Below are 16,734 nucleotides of genomic sequence, written 5' to 3' on the forward strand. Positions count from 1 at the left end.
AGGGGACAGGTCCAGACAACTGGATGTTGTGTTCTACACTTGTCAATGGTCCATTCACAAGGTCCACTGTACCCATGGAGACATTAAAAGATACTGCTCAATTGCAGGCAATGGAGAAGCCTGGATGCCTGTAAGCCCTGGCTAACCAAACAAAGCTAGTAGTTTACCAGGGGAATCTTCAAATAGTCCCTCAAATACCCAGAAGGTAGAAGATAGTTTAAATACAATTTCTCCTCAGGGCTGGGCTTACAAAAGTATACCCTTTTCTATCCTACTAGACAGAGAGCTACTTGCCTACGTGCTTGCACTAGGTCTCTGACTGGTCCTCAGACTGAAATTCCCTAAGACAAGGGTGCTTCTAACCCTCAGATGTGGGTTCTCTCATAGTGAGCATCATGCCTTATCCTTTAGGTTAGAGGTTAACTACCTACATGGGACTGACTTCCCCAAAGATCTTTTCCTTCCTTTCTGTCTAGAGGTTTTGTCAAGACCAGAAACAGTGTTAGCTTCCCAGAGTTGTATGGATTGGTTGATAATTTTGTTCTCAGGTTGTCCTCTCAATCCTAGATACTAGGTCCCATGGAAAAGATCCTTTTGAGTTCCCTAAATTGGTGCAGTATAGAGGTTGCAGTGAATCCAAGGCCAAAACTGAACAACAGGGAAGAAGGGAAAGAAGTAGTGGCTAGGAGCCCTGAGAAATACAGAGTCAAGCAGTGTGAAAGCCAGGGAGACCCAACTCAGGAGAAGAGCCCTCAGAGAAGGGATCAGGGACAGACCCTCCCCTAGGTGACGCAAAGCAACTGAGTAGTCCAAAGGCACAGGAGCAGAGCGCTACCTACACCTGGTGCTGCAGCCAGACACACAGGCCTTTCAGGAGCATTGCCCCCCAAGGCCTGGCCTTGCCCTCACCTCTGCACTTTGCTCTTCAGATGAGTCGTCATACTCATGCTTGCCTTCCTGACTGCCATACTCTCGTGGGTATGAACGATAGTCCATGTCTCTATAATCATGGTCTCGGCTGCGGTTCTCTCCACCATCGTCCTGTGAGCGGTCAGTAGCTCCATACCGGCCAGTTCTGTCACCACGACCACCTCTAGAAGGATAGGAATTAGAAAACCATCTTTTCCAAAAAGCTCAAGATATGGAAGTCAACCCACAACCCTCTCTCTACGGCCTCAGTCTCACTTCATTGCATGGGCTAACTATCACAGGTTTTTTTTTTTTATTTATTTATTATATATGAGTACATTGTAGCTGTCTTCAGACACACCAGAAGAGGGCATCAGATTTCATTACAGATGGTTGTGAGCCACCATGTGGTTGCTGGGATTTTGAACTCAGGACCTCGGGAAGAACAGTCGGTGCTCTTAACCGCTGAGCCATCTCTCCAGCCCCTATCACAGGTTTTTAAAGCCAAGTCACTTACTGCCATCCTTCCTAACCTCTAGTCCACATGTACATCAGGTGTAGTTTCCTGACTGAATTCTTCACCCCTACATAGGCTATGTGTCTGCAATCCAAAAACCCAAACATGAATACTATCTATGATAAAGTTAATCAACCCAATCATATCATTTGCTTTAGTAATTTTGCCTAAATAAACACATAAACACCCAAATATTCATCAAGATCCCACCAAGCCTACAGGGTAAGGTCTCTGCAAAACTCTATCTGTCTGCCCTTTGCACGTCACTATCCACTTCATAGCCATCTTGCTAGAACTAACAGCTCTTCAGTTAGAAGTACTCCAACTGTGGAGCTCTTGTGAAGGATGTGAGTATTTGGTGCGCAGATTGGGCAGCTCATAACTGCCTATAATCCAACTCCAGTGTCTTCTTCCAACTTCTGTATTCATACACACACACACCACACAGAAGCACATACGCATACTTAAAAATAAAAATTCTCTAACTATAGTTAACTATAAAATAATTACATCAAAGATGACTTAATTGTAAATCTTTGATGAGTTAAAAGATAGTAATATCTTTAAAGATTTATTTATTTTATGTATATAAGTAGCTGTCTTCAGACACACCAGAAGAGGGCATTGGATCCCATTACAGATGGTTGTGAGCCACCATGTGGTTGCTGGGAATTGAACTCACGACCTCTGGAAGAGCAGTCAGTGCTCTTAACTGCTGAGCCATCTTTACAGTCTGATAGTAATTTTATGGATATAGGTCAGTAGTAGAGTACTTGGCTAATATATGAAAATTGCTGGTTTCCATCTCAGACTGAGAAAAATTACTAGGTCTGTAGTCTTAGTTGCTCAAGGTACTGAGACAAGAGGTTTGACCCCAAGGCAGCATAGTGAGACTCGCCCACCACACATCTAAAGAAAATTGGGGTTGTGGATGTAATAAAGTGGTGATGCATATGCCCTCCACATAAAAGGTACTGGGTTCTTTTTCCCACATCACAAAAAAAAACCTTAAATGACTTAAAGGCAAGTTATAGGAAATGATAGAACCTGCCTGCTGGACTCACTACCTTACTCCTCAAAGCTTAATACACAGGGGTCAGTGGTGATGATACCCGTGGCAGTGCATACCTATAATCACACACTTGAGAGGTGCAGGTAGGAAGATCAGGAATTCAAGGTTAGCCAAGGTACAAAGTGAGTCCAAGGTTATAAGAGACTGTTTTTAAAAAACAAGTATTTAAAAAAGAACCAATTCATGTTCATTTAAAAAGGAAATACGCTATTATGGCTTAGACCACCTACCTACAAGACCCTGGGTTTAATATCTAGTATTGAAGGAAAAAAAAAGATGTAAAAAAGAGCATGGTCAAGCAAGAAGAATGAGGCCGATTACAAGAATGCAACAAGATTCCACTCATGAACAGTCACACATTAGAATGTCTATTACTGACACCACTCTTAGACTACATTATTCTAATGACATTAGCTAAAACAATCATGTTAAGGGGAAGGAAGGAAAGGCATTAAGAACCATAAAGGTGAGGCCCAGGATGTCGGGCGACACAGAAAAACTGTCTTGAAATGCCAAAAATCAAAACCAAACCAACCAACCAACCAACCAAACAAAAAAACCTATGAAGGTAAAAATCACCATTATTTGTGGCCAATGAGAATAACTCTGCAAAGCGTAAATGAATCATGTTAAAAAAAAAAAAAGGAAGATTAGAAGTACTAAATAGGGTATACAGTTCCTAACAACGCATTCAAGGCTTAAGTTCTAACTTCAGTACCCCCAATACTAACAGCAATGTGATGATAAAAAAAAAATCAGGGGCTAGAGAGATGCCTCAGTGGTTAAGAGTATTTTCTGCCCTTCTAGAGGATCCTAGTTCGAGTCCCTGTATCCATGTTAGTTGGCTCACACTCACCAGGTGTGATACCCACTTCTGGCTTCCAGGGGTACAGGCACACATGTAAGCATACATTCACAAAGACACACATAAATTTAATAAAGATTCTGGCTATAAAATTAATATACAAAATACATATTTTGTTTATATTCAAATAACCATTGTTTAGAAAACAATGGTTTTAGATTTTACATCTAAAAGGTTAAATATTGGGCTAAAGAGATGGTTCAGCAGTTAAGAGCACTGACTGCTCTTCCACAAGACCCTGGTTTGATTCCCATCACCCACACAGTGGCTCACAACAGCATATAACTTCAGCTGCTTTGGGATCTGTATGCGCACATGCAAACACATACACAGAAATGAAACTAAATCTTTAATTATTAAATATCTATGCACATGTAAAAACTCATGACTATTCTTTACATATATGATTTACTTACATACGTATCTACCTTTTGTTTGTTTGTATTGGGGTTTTATTTTCTTTTTTTTGAGACAGGGCTGTGTGTGTAGCCCTTGCTATCCTAGAACTCTGTAGAGTAGGCTGGCCTTGATCTCAAAGATCTGACTGCCTTACCTGATGAGTGCTGGGATTAAAGGCATGAGACACTGTAACTTGGTTATTTATTTTTTTGGTATTTATCTGAGGCTGATTTTGAACTCACTATGTAGCCAAGACTAGCTTGAAACTCGGGGTCCTTTCTTTGCCTCTTAAATTCTGGGATTATGGGCATGGACCACCATGCCAGCTTGGATCAAAGATGTAGATGGAAGAAATTAAACCATAAGAGAAGAAGTTCAAGGGCCAGATGTAGTGTCACATGCCTATAATTCCAGCCTTCAGGAGGTTAAGGAGGGAAGATTTTAATTTTGATGCCAATTTTGGGTTATATTTAAAAAAAAAAAAACCAAAGGGGATGAGGTGGAGTAAGGAAGAGATGGCTTAGCAAATAAAGGTGCTTACTGCCCACCTTGCAGTCTAACAATCTAAGTTCAATTCCCAGAATCTACACGAAGGTGGATGGATAGAACCAATGCCACAAAGCTGTCCTATGACCACAACCAAATGATTGGAGCTAAAGTTCCACAATAGAGCACACACCATGTCTCTTATGTACAAAGCCCTGGCTGCAAATCAGAAAAAGAAATAAGGAACAAAATAAAGTCTTCATCATCTTTTTTTAAAAAAAGATTTATTTATTTATTTTATGTATATGAGTATACTTCAGACACACTGGAAGAGGGCATCAGATCCCATTACAGATGGCTGTGAGCCACCATGTGGTTGCTGGGATTTGAACTCAGGACCTCTGGAAGAGCAGTCAGTGCTCTTAACCGCTGAGCCATCTCTCCAGCCCCTTAATAATCTTTTATATGTTCCACCCACTGAGCTAGACCCTCAGCCCTACCCTTAAATGGGAAAAAGTAATAACCCAGATCCCAAGGCATAGAAAAAAGATGATTTAATTGAACTATATAAAAATAAAATATTTAAGATTATCCACAATCACGAGCTACATTTAAAAACAAACAATACAAAGAGCTAGATATGCAGGCCTATGGTGATTAGCTTGCACAAAGGCCTAGGTCCTGTGACCAGCACTGAAAATAAAAAAAATGAATTAATGCAAAGAAGTAAACTGGAGTGGTGATACATGCTGTAATCTTAGGACTCAGGAGGCTGAAGCAGAAAGATGGAAACAGTGAGGCCATTTTCAACTACAGAGGGACACCAAGACTCAAATAACAAAAGTTCAAACAAGTAAATAAATATAAAAGAAAGAAAACATAGTCCAGAGATTCATACCTGTAATCAAGCATTCAAGAGAGCTGAAACAGGAAGATCATAAATTTAAGGCCAGCCCTGGAGAATTTAATAACTAAAGGTCTAAGGACATAGTCAGTGGCTGAGCTATATCCTTAGCCCTTACCACTTTGGAGTTGGCATGGTTTTTTGTTTTGTTTTGTTTTCTTGCTACAAAAGTATTTTACACGTTCTAGATAGGAATCCTTTATCAGATACCCACAGATTGTTCTCCCATTCTGTGAGGTTTCTTTTCATCTTGAGTGTCTATTGATGTGAAAGTTTCTAATCTTAATAAAGTTAAACTTATTTTGAAGTATGTTTTGACTTACAGAGAAGTTCAAAGATAAAAGAACCCCAAATAAACCTCTGCCCAGCTTCCCCTAATACTCAGAGAACCATGGTACTAAGTCAACTAAATAACAGCTTTCATTGGGATTTCACCAATTTTCTCATACCAGCATGTCATCTTGTAAGATTTATTTTTATTATTGGTTTTTAAGTGTGTGTGCATGTATGTGTACATGTGAGTGTAGTTGCTGGTGAAGGCCAGAAGCATCCGATTTGCCTACAGCCGGTGTTAAAGATGGTTGTGAGCCACCCAACATGGGTACTAGGAACTGAACTCAGGACCTCTGGAAAAGCAGGAAGTGTTCTTAATCACTGAGCCATCTGCAGTTATGTCTTGTTTGAAGGATGTCAAAGTTGTCTCTGATCTGTGAAAGGTTCTTTTGTCTGGTTTTATTTTTTTTGAGACACAGTTTCTCTGTGTAGACATAGCTGTCCTTGAATTCAGAGCTGTTTGCCTCTGTCTCCCAAGTGTTAAGGATTCAAGGCGTGCACCACCACCACCACCACTTAGCCTGTGAAAGGTTTTTAATATACAGAAATTCCTCTTTATAGTTATTTTTCTCTTTTTAAGAATTGTAGTGGTTTTATTTGATGTGATCTTTTAATGAGTCTTAAAGTTTTGGGGTTTGTTTTGTTGAGAAGCAATAACAAAAGTTGAGTTCTCCGGATTATCAATTAGCAGGAGCATGACTTAGCTCTGGTGATGTTAACCTTCATGTGGTTAAGGTGGTATCTTTCATTTTTCTTACCCACATAAGTTTCCAGGGACTAGGGAATATAGCTCAGTTGGTAGAGTACTTGTGTACATGTTCAAAGCCCTCAGTTTGATCCCTGTGTAAGGACCAAGGATGGTGGTACTTGCCTGTAAGCTCAACAATTGGGAGTCCAAGGCAGATGACCATAAGATGCTCCTTGGATATATAGGGAATTTGAGGCCATGCTGGGCTACAAACCCTATCTCAAAAAGAAATTTCTATTTTTTCTTTCCTCCATACTTAGAGGAGAGTCATTAAAAACACCTCACACTCAAGAGAAGAATTAAGATGTTTCCTGGTGAGAAATATCTATGTATCTATCTTATTTGGAATGTTCCTACATGCCCCCCCCCCAATTCCATTGTTTGCCTTCTTTTGAGAAAGGGTCTTACTATGCAGCCCCAACTGACTTGGAATTCACTATGCCAACCAGGCTGGCCTCAAACTCAGAGATTTACCTACCTGCCTCCTAAGTGCTAGAATTAAAGGTATATGCCACCATGCCTGGCTTTCTTTAAGGAAGATCTGTGGCAGAACCTTTTGCTAATATAATACTTTGTGGCTTTTTTAAAAAATAATTTCATACATACATCCAATGCATTTTGATCACATTCATTCCCTACTTCTAATTCCTCCCAGATCCACACAACCCCCAATTTCATGTCCTCTTTTTTGTTGTTTAAATAGCCCACTGATTCTAATTTGTACTGCCTATATATTTATAGGTGTGGGGTCCTCCACTGAAGAGTGGTTAGCCTATCAGAAGCCATACCTTTATAGAAAATAGACTCTCCATTTCCAAGAAGCCATTAACTGTTAATAGTTCCTAGGCTAGCTCAAAGCCAGGACATTTTTAACACAGGATTTTAAAAAGTCTGTGTTTGCCAGGTGGTGGTGGTGGAGGAATACACCTTTAATCCTAGCATTTAGAAGACAGATCTCTCTGCATACAGGACACACACACACACACACACACACACACACACACACACACACACACACAAAGAAACAACAATAAAATGAAGTCTCCCATGGCAAAGAGACCAAATCCTTGTGTGATGGTTTGTGTATGCTCAGGCCAGGGAGTGGCACTATTAGGAGGTATGGTCTTGTTGGAGTAAGTGTGTCACTGTGGGTGTGGGCTTTAATAACCTAGCCGCCTGGAAGTCAGTATTCTGCTGGCAGCCTTCAGGTGAAGATGTAGAACTGTCAGTTCCTCCGGCATCATGGATGCCTGGATGCTGCCATGCTCCCGCCTTGATGATACTGGACTGAACCTCTGAACCTGTAAGCCAGCCTCAGTTAAATGTTGTCCTTTTTAAGAGTTGCCTTGGGGGGCTGGGGATTTAGCTCAGTGGTAGAGCGCTTACCTAGGAAGCACAAGGCCCTGGGTTCGGTCCCCAGCTCCGAAAAAAAGAACCAAAAAAAAAAAAAAAAGAGTTGCCTTGGTCATGGTGTCTCTTCATAGCACCTAAGACACCTTGAGAGTTAAAGAAATGGCTGAGCAGTTAATAGCACTTGCTACTCTTTCAGAGGACCTAGGATCTACTTCTAGTACTACATGAATGGTCATAATCATTTGTAACTCCAGGGTACCTTATGCCCACTTCTAGCCTCTGCAGGTACCAGGCACATACATGGTACTGTTAAATAAAATCATATATTTAAACACATTAACTGTTTTTGAAAAAGAGACCAAACCCAGAAGTTGTAAAATGAAAAACAAAACAGCACAACAACAAACCCCAATGGGTCTGTATGACTTTGTCAAAGTTAAATAGCTAACATGTAAACAGAAATAAACTTGGAAACAGGCATGTGATGAGTTAGTGACAAATGACAGAACCTAGTTGATAGAGAGGTATTGACTGTAAAATTCTTACAATTTGTTATATGCTTACATTTTCATAATAAAATACTGAAAGAACAAAGAATCAGCTGGGCATGGTGCATGTCTATGATGTGTTTGTGTACTGAAGGAAAGAGCTCAGTCAATAAAGTGCTTGCTGAATAAGCATAAGGACCTGTGTTTGATGTCCGACACGAATATAACAAAGCAGGCAGCTGAGGCAGACGCTCTAGACCTCATTGCTATCTGCTGGGTGTGGAGGCGGAGGCAGAGGCAGGCCTATCTGTGAGTTGAGCCCAACCTGGTCTACATAGTGAATCCCAAGACAGCCAGAGCTATGTGGAGAGAGGCTCTGCCTCAACAAATGAACAAACCAATCAACCAACCTACAATAATCAACCGCCAACAACAAAAAAAGTAAAGGTACTTGCCACCAAGCTGGACAACCTGAGTTCAATCTCCAGAACTCATATAGTAGGAGAGAACAGACTCCCGAAAGTTGTTTCTGGACCTCCACCTATATGTCATGACATATGCACACATGTGTGCACCCCCCACACACAAATATTAAGAAGAAAAAGTAGGAGGTTCCTGAGAAACAATGTTCAAAGTTGACCACTAGCTTACACATGCACACATATGTATCTGCACATCAACTGCACATGTACACATATAAGCATGCATCAAAGGCTGGAGCATAGCCAGTAGAAGAGCTCTCTGGGTTCTCTCTCCAGAACTGCAAAAAAAACAAGGACCATAGACGCCTTCGAAAGTAAGTTCTACTAAGTTTTAAGGTTAGAATAATTAAAAAATAATAATTTATTTTATGTACATTAGTATTTTGTTTGCATTCATGTCTGGGTGAGGATATCAGATTCTAGACAGTTGTGAGCGATCATGTGGGTGGGTGGGTACTGGGAATTGAACCCTGATCCTCCTGGAGAGCAGCTAGTGCTCTCAAACACTGAGCCATCTCTCCAGCTCTGTAACTTTTTTTTAAAAGACAAGATCTTGACTAGGGCTGGCCTAACTTGCTATGTACACCAGGCTGGCCTTAAACCCAGAGATCTGCCTGCCTCTATCTCAGAAATGCTAGGATTAAAGGCATGCACTACCACAACAGTAACTTTTCTACAAGTTTCTCCAAAAACAGCAAAGGCTATCTAATACCATGAGGCCACCTTGATCCAATGGTAAATACAACACAGATACAAATAACTAAACTAATACAATTACTAATTTAGCAGTTTTAAAATAAGATGCTGGTGAGGACTTGGAGAACAGGAAGATTGTGGCTGGGAATGTAAATTAGTCCAGCTACAATGTAACTCTGTATGGAGGCTCCTCACAAAACTAAAAATACATCTCTCCTGAGGTCCAGCTTTATCAATGTTGTCTATTTATCTGAAGGACTGTAAGCCAACAAATCACAGAGACACTTACACACCAATGTTTATTGCGGACCATTCACAACAGGTAACTTATGAAACCAACTTAGGTGTCCAACAACAAAGGAATGGGTAAGGAAATTGTACTATATAAACATAATGACAATTTTTCCAGCCACAAAGAATGAAATTAGACTCTTTTTAAAAAAATGGATGCAGCTGGGTATAGTCATATTAAGTGAATCAAGCCAATTTCAGAATAATAGACATCATACTTTCTCTGTGGTTTTTATATTTTATATAGATACATAAAATCATATATTTAAAAAGAAAGTAGAAGCAAAATTGTCTAAGGAAATAAGATAGACTAATACAAAAGGTGAAAGGGGGGAGGGCAGAGAACATGCACAACATATATTATATGCCTGTATTTAAATGCCCTTATGTAACATTACCATGAACAATGAATACATTGTTCATTTTTTAAGAATTAAAAAAAACCAGGCCAGGTGAGCATTCTGGAGACAGAGTTGGGTGGATATTTGTGAGTTCCAAGGATAGCCAGAGTTAAAAAAGAGAGACCTTGTCTCAAAAAAATACTAGGTAGAAGGTATGTATAGGCTGGGGGGAGGAGCAGGGAATGACATGGCCATTGCATTTTTTTAACTCACAGCTGTGATCATCTGAGCAACATTCCCTTATGATTGGGCCCACCACACCCTGTTTACAGGAGTGGAGGTACTCATGAGTCCCCATCCCTCCATGAAGGTTATAGGCAGTTAATAGTTGATGGTGGGAAAGGTATTCTTCAGTGGTATAGTTACTGGTAAGGTGCCAATGCCTCTGTAAACAACCGTAATGAAAATTACTGGGGGGGGGGGGGACACAGGATGGTTCAGAGGGTGAAGGCACTTATTCCCAAGGAAAGAACTGAGTCTCCACACAATTATGCCCCCCGCAAAATAAATAGATGTACATTTCTAAATATGTGAAAATAGAAGACAGTACAGTTGAGAAAAGGCAGGAGATTAGCAAGAATAGAGTAGGAAGGGAACAAGAAGAGTGAATATGAAATATGAACGTACACAAAGCCTATTGTTACATAAAATATATGCTAATAAACATTAAAAAGATGGAAGACAAACAGTGAATAATTCAGATTAAAGAAGACTAAAAATACATATTAGCTCAATGTACTGCACAATTCTATTTAGTTGGTTCTCTGAGACAGGTCTAACAACATAGCCCAAACTGTTCTCAAACTCAGGATCCGCCTGCCTCAGCGTCTAGACAGTAGGGTAATAGGATTCATCACTTTAAGCCCAAAATTTTCTTGATTTATTAAAAGCTCTATTTCAAATATTCCTGTATGAATCATAGTCAATAGAGAAATTCTGACTGGGCAGGGTGACACATACCTTTTATTCTAGCACTTGAGAAACAAAGGCAGGCAGATTATTATGTGTTCAAGGCCAGCCTGGCCTATGTAGTTTCAGAGCATTGCCAAGGACTATATAGTGAGACCTTGTCTTAATTTTTTTAAAAAAGCAAAGAAAAGGAAAAAAAGGGAAAAAATAGAGGCATTTGAACATGTCCCTTTAAGACTATGGACAATGGTCTATTTACTGAATTTGACACCTACTACTCTCATCTCTCTTCCCTGCTTCCCCTCCACATTTTACTGGTGATAGAACCCAGGGCCTTCCTTGTACATGCTAAGCAAACATTCTATCTCTGAGTTACACCCAGTCAGCCCTCAGTATTCATTTGCCTTGTTCTGTTTTATAGGAAGCAGGGTCTTCAGCAGGCTTGGAAGTCACTATGTAGTAATTTGAACACCTATTCATCCTGTTTTCACCTCCTGAGTGCTTGTATTACAGGCCATGCACTACTATACCTAATACCCTTTATTATAAAAATCTCATGCGTGAGCCACATGTAGTGGCATATATAGTGGCCAGCACTCAGGAAGCAGAGGCAGGCAAGATCTGAGTTTAAGGTGAGTCAGCTCTACAAAGTGAGTTCCAGGACAGCCAGGTCTATTATACTGAGAAAGTCTATCTCAAAAAAACAAAACAAAACAAAAAACAAAACAAAACCAAAAAAACCCCCCAAAAAACAAAACAAAACCAAAAACCCATGTGTATATGGCTTTAGAGATGGCTCTGTCAGTAAAGCTCTTGCCTCTAAAACATAAGGACCCTTCAGGTCCCCAGAATCCAGATAAAATGTCAGGTGTAGTAGTGTGTGCTCGTAATCCAGTAGTGGCAAGCCTAGAGGAGAAAGGTGGATCCCTGGAGCTCAGTGGCTAACTAAGCTTGCCTACTTGCTTCCAGGTTCATGAGAGACTTTATCTCAAACCAAAGGTGGAAAGTACTCAAGTATGGTACTTAAGGCTGTCCTCTGACCTCTAAATATGTATATACACATGCACAGCCCCTCACACATATACACATAGGCTGACATGGGTACAAACATATATACTCACACATAAATACATACATGCATACATACATAAAAATAAAAATAAAATCACTTATGGTTGGAGAGATGGCTCTGAAGTAAAGAGCACTTACTGAACATGGATGCTGGGAACTGAAAGAGCATCAAGTGCCCTTAAAAGTTAAGCCATCTGTCTTTCCAGTTTCCTAGGGAATTGCACAGAGTAGGATATTAAACAGATTTTTATGCCATTTCGGTTTGTTTCATTACAGTTCTAAGAAAAAGACGTTTATAAACTTACAAAGATGACAATTTTCCCCCTCACCAAATAAAGAAATTTCATATAATCTTGATCAAAACCTTGTTTTGAGAGACTTCTTTTTCGTTATTTGGAATGTTGGAGATAAAACCTAGGGCTCACACATACTAAGCAAACTCTTTCCCACCAAGCCCCTTGATGAATTTTTACATGTAATTAATCTCCGTAAATGGTTACATCAACTTTAAAAAATAAGAACAAAGAGGGAGCTATTAAGATACTGTATTAATTCATAGTAATGAAAACAGTAAGGTTGTGGTATAACTAAGTAAAGGAGGGAAATTGAGCAAGAATGAACTACTACTTCAGCAAACTGCCCACTATGTGAAGGAAAAAGATCTAAAACATATCTTACACCATATTCAAAACTGGACTCTAAGTGAACTAAATAAAGATGTGAATGTGATTCGGGATAGGAAAAAGAAAAGATTTGGAAAAACACAAATACAGGAAGAGCTGGCCATGGAGGCAAATGCCTTTAATCTCTGCACAGGTGGAAGCCTGTGAGTTCAAGGTCAGCCCAGTCTACATAAGGAGTTCCTGTACAATCAGATTATCTCAAAAAAAAAAGGCAAGGAAATTAAGGACTTGTTTAAAACAGGCTGAAGCAGGAAAATTGCCACAAGACTATGGGCTATGCTAAGTTTCAGGCTAGCATGAATTATAATGTGAGATCCTGTCTCAACAATAACAAAAAGAACATTATCTATCTTTGGTAGTCACACACTATTAAGTAAAACATAACAGACATAGCTCATGGTGCCCTTGGCAACAGTTCAGAGATGAAACATTAATATTCAAATGGCAATAAAGACACCCAAAATATGCAGTGTGGAGTTCAGGAAACAAAAGAAAGACTGTAGCACTATGCTGTTTATGAGAACTGAAAACAGATACTTGAGACAACACTATTTAAAAGGATACAAATTATGCACAACAGAGCTGCTGCCTACAGAGGTGGGAATTGAGAATAAATGGAAAAAAATAAACCTGGTAATGGGAGGCCTTGGGATGACCTGTGGTAAGACATTTGTAGAACTGGAAAATGTGATTAACTTAAATAAACCTATTCATTTATCATTTAAAAACAAACAAAAACAACTCAAAAAATACAAACAAAAACCAATTATCTTTATTTGGCAACAACTACTTGGAGCTCAATCACATATTACTTGTAGTGATTATCTTCTACAATCAAATCAATCTTTCCATTGAGTATATATCCAGTCACCAAATGCCTTTCAAAAGACAGTTAAAAGGTCAATGCCAGCCATGGTAGCATATGTTAGTACCATACCTGGAAGGCTGAGATGGGCTAGGGGACTTGCAATGAGTTCTAGGCTGATATAGACTACATAGTGGAACCTGATCTCAAAAATAAGTAAATATGGTTGGAGAGATGGCTCATCAGTTAAGAATACTTGACTGCTCTTTTAGAGAACAGGTTTGATTTCCAGCACCTACATGGTGGCTCACTCAAAACTTCAGTTCAAGGGGATCCAATGGTAGGCACCAGTAACATGTGTGATACAAAGATATTTATACAGCCAAATACACATAAAATAAATAAGTAAAATGGCATTTATAAGCTGGGTCTAGTGGTATAGACAGGCCTGTAAACCTAGATACTCAAGAGACTGACATAGGACAGTTGCAAGGTCATGTCTGCAAATCTGGTCTGGGCTACAGATTGAGTACAAGGACAACCTGAAAAATTTAGTCTATCTCAGAATAAAATGTAAAGGTATAAAATATCACAGCATTTTCTTACAAGTGCTTACTCAGCATTTGCTGAGTAGTGAAAGGCCGTAGGTTCAACTCCCGGTACCTTGCTCCTTGGGCCAACAAAGACATTTCTAAACCTGCTTTCTCTCTAATGTTTCATAACTTTATTGACTGTTTTTTCAAGATGAGATTTTAAGTAGCACAAGTTGACTTTGAATTCCTGATCTTCCTACCTCTACCTCCCAAGTGCTAGGATTAGGTACACACTACCATGTCCAGCAAATTTATTAAGAGGTTTCTGTAAGAGTTTGGTTTGCCTTCCTGGGTTTTCTTAAAATATGGTAGATAAGGGGTTGGGAAGGTCCTGGGTTCGGTCCCCAGCTCCAAAAAAAAAAAAAAAAAAAAAAAAAGGAAAAAAAATATGGTAGATAAGTCACTTACTTCAGAATCCCTTGGGGCAGGAATCTACTATAATGCCAAAGGATTTTTTTTTTAAAGATTTATTTATTTATTATATATAAGTACACTGTAGCTGTCTTCAGATACACCAGAAGAGGGAATCGGATCTCTTTACAGATGGTTGTGAGCCACCATGTGGTTGCTAGGAATTGAACTCATGACCTCTGAAAGAGCAGTCGGGTGCTCTTAACCGCTGAGCCATCTCTCCAGCCCATGCCAAAGGATCTTATACTTATGCCCAATCTCTAAATTTTACCAAGTGTGCTAAATGGTTTTTTTTTTGTATTAGTGCTGTAGAGCCAAACTATATGTGCCATGAGATGTCACAACCTGTTTCCTAGCTACTCAGGAAGATGAAATAGAGCTTGAGTCCAGGATTTTGAGACCAACTTAGATAACAGAACAAGATACATCTCAAAACAAAAACAAAGCACTCTGTATGAACTGGATGTGGTGGAACACACCTGTCACCCCAGCTCTTAGGAAGCTGAGGCAGCAGAAGCACAAGTTGTCCAGTATCCACTATAAAGACAAACTGTCTCAAGACAAAAACAGGCCTGGAAGATGCCTCAATCAGTAAACTGCTTGTGGTATATGAGGGCACGAGTTTGATTACCCAGGACCCATATAAAAACACCAGGTGTGGCACATAACTGTTATCCCAGTGCTGAGGAGGTAGAGAAAAGAGGTTCCCTCAGGCTTGCTAGCCAGCCAGTATCTCACTAAGTCTTGTGAGCTCTGGGCTCAATGAAAGTCCCATTCTCAAAAATAAGGTGGAGGAGCAAATGAGGTAGACATCTGGCACCACTCTCTGGCCTCCATACCCATCCTAAGAAAAAACCCACCCTCACATCCAGTCGTGGTACTCATCAGGCTGTTTGGTAATCATCTGTAAACTATGTGGTCTTCTATGTAACACTATACGTAGCAAGACAGTCTCTTACAGGGGAGACCTACAGTCATTATGTCTCATTCACCTCTCAGAGCACAGATACACATGTGTTGAAGAGAGTCCATTTCTTTGCTGTGTTATTTCTTCTGACTAGAAGGGCCCTTCAACATCCTAGCCCGTTATTCTTTTTTTTATACTTTTTTTCTATTTTTCAGAGCTGGGGACTGAACCCAGGGCCTTGCACTTGCTAGGCAAGCGCTCTACCACTGAGCTAAATCCCCAACCCCAGCCCTTCAACATCCTAATCAGCGATCACATGGGGATGTACCTATAGTGTTTGGGAGGGGAGGGAGGGGATAACTCACCGTCTTTCATACTCCATGTCCTGATAGGATCTTTAGGAGCTACTGGAGCCCCTCCTCAGTAGCTGGCTCCTTTCACTTCTCAGCCTCCCCTGCTGCTGTCAGCATGATCTGTCAGTCTGGGTGATACCTCCTGCAGAGACTCTGCAGAGAATGGAAGAAAGGGGTTCAGGCAGATGGAGCAAAGAGGGTCTCCTTGAGGAGATGGTCATTGCCAAGATTCCCTATTGTCCTATAGCCCAGGGACATTGTTTTTTTTTTTCCCACTTCCTTGTGCTCCTGTGCAGCAGTTCAGGAAGACAACCCCCTACTTGGCTCTCTCCCTTCCTTTCCCCATAAGCTCGAGACAAGACTCCACTATCCTAGAAAACAGCAAAACCCTCATCAAACAAAGATATAGAGATTTGGTGGAACCACTGGCTGTACTACCCAGGCGTTGCATTCTTAGATCGGGAGACACATGTAGGCCCATGGTTGGTTGCTGGGAAGGGAAGGCCAAGTGCTGAATGATTTGCCTAGACTAGGCACATTAGTCAAAGAAATGAGATGTTCACAAAAATTGGATGGGGTATAATTGAGGGGTAGGACACTTGCTCAGCATGTTTAAGGTCTTGAAGTCCCATCCCCAGCATCATAAAAACAACTAGCAAAACACCAAAAGACAAAACAGTAGCAAAAGATTTCACAACAGAAGAAATCCCAGACCCCTTCCCATGGGTCAAAGTAGTATTTCAACTTCACAACGAGAGACCAATTATACCCTTGACAAGGCAGTCAGAAATCCTGAAAGGCTTTTTTTTGGGGGGGGGGGGTGCTAACTTGGCAACAAGACAGCTGCCACCACCCTGGGGTTTTGGCCAACACAGCTCTGGTCCTCAACACAGCAAGTAGTTCAGCCCTAATGTGTAGCCAGTTCCCCAGGTGGATCTCTCCCCAGGGATCTTAGGCTAAGGTTTCCAGAGGCAAAAGGGGCCTCTTTCCCAAGTGGTTCCAAAACATCTTCTTCTACTATGTGAAAGCAAGCTACTACTTCATCCAACTTTTGGTAC

The 16,734-nt window shown here is 40.4% G+C and overlaps 1 protein-coding gene across 10 annotated transcripts in view; it reads right to left on the reverse strand.

Annotated features, from left to right (window-relative positions):
- Positions 1-16,734, reverse strand: part of Rbm10 (RNA binding motif protein 10) — a 32,130-nt gene that overhangs the window by 14,101 nt on the left and 1,295 nt on the right. For all 10 annotated transcript variants that reach the window (NM_152861.5, NM_001414396.1, XM_087600648.1 and 7 more), the window contains exons 2-3: positions 15,689-15,829; positions 910-1,093 (exon numbers count right to left, since the gene is read on the reverse strand). In NM_152861.5, coding sequence (NP_690600.1) covers positions 910-1,093; positions 15,689-15,705 — 201 coding nt within the window. In that variant the 5' untranslated portion in view covers positions 15,706-15,829. The remainder of the gene's footprint in view (positions 1-909; positions 1,094-15,688; positions 15,830-16,734) is intronic.

This window comes from Rattus norvegicus, chromosome X, assembly GCF_021556685.1.
Source record: "Rattus norvegicus strain SHRSP/BbbUtx chromosome X, alternate assembly SHRSP_T2T, whole genome shotgun sequence".
Taxonomy (NCBI): Eukaryota; Metazoa; Chordata; class Mammalia; order Rodentia; family Muridae; genus Rattus; species Rattus norvegicus.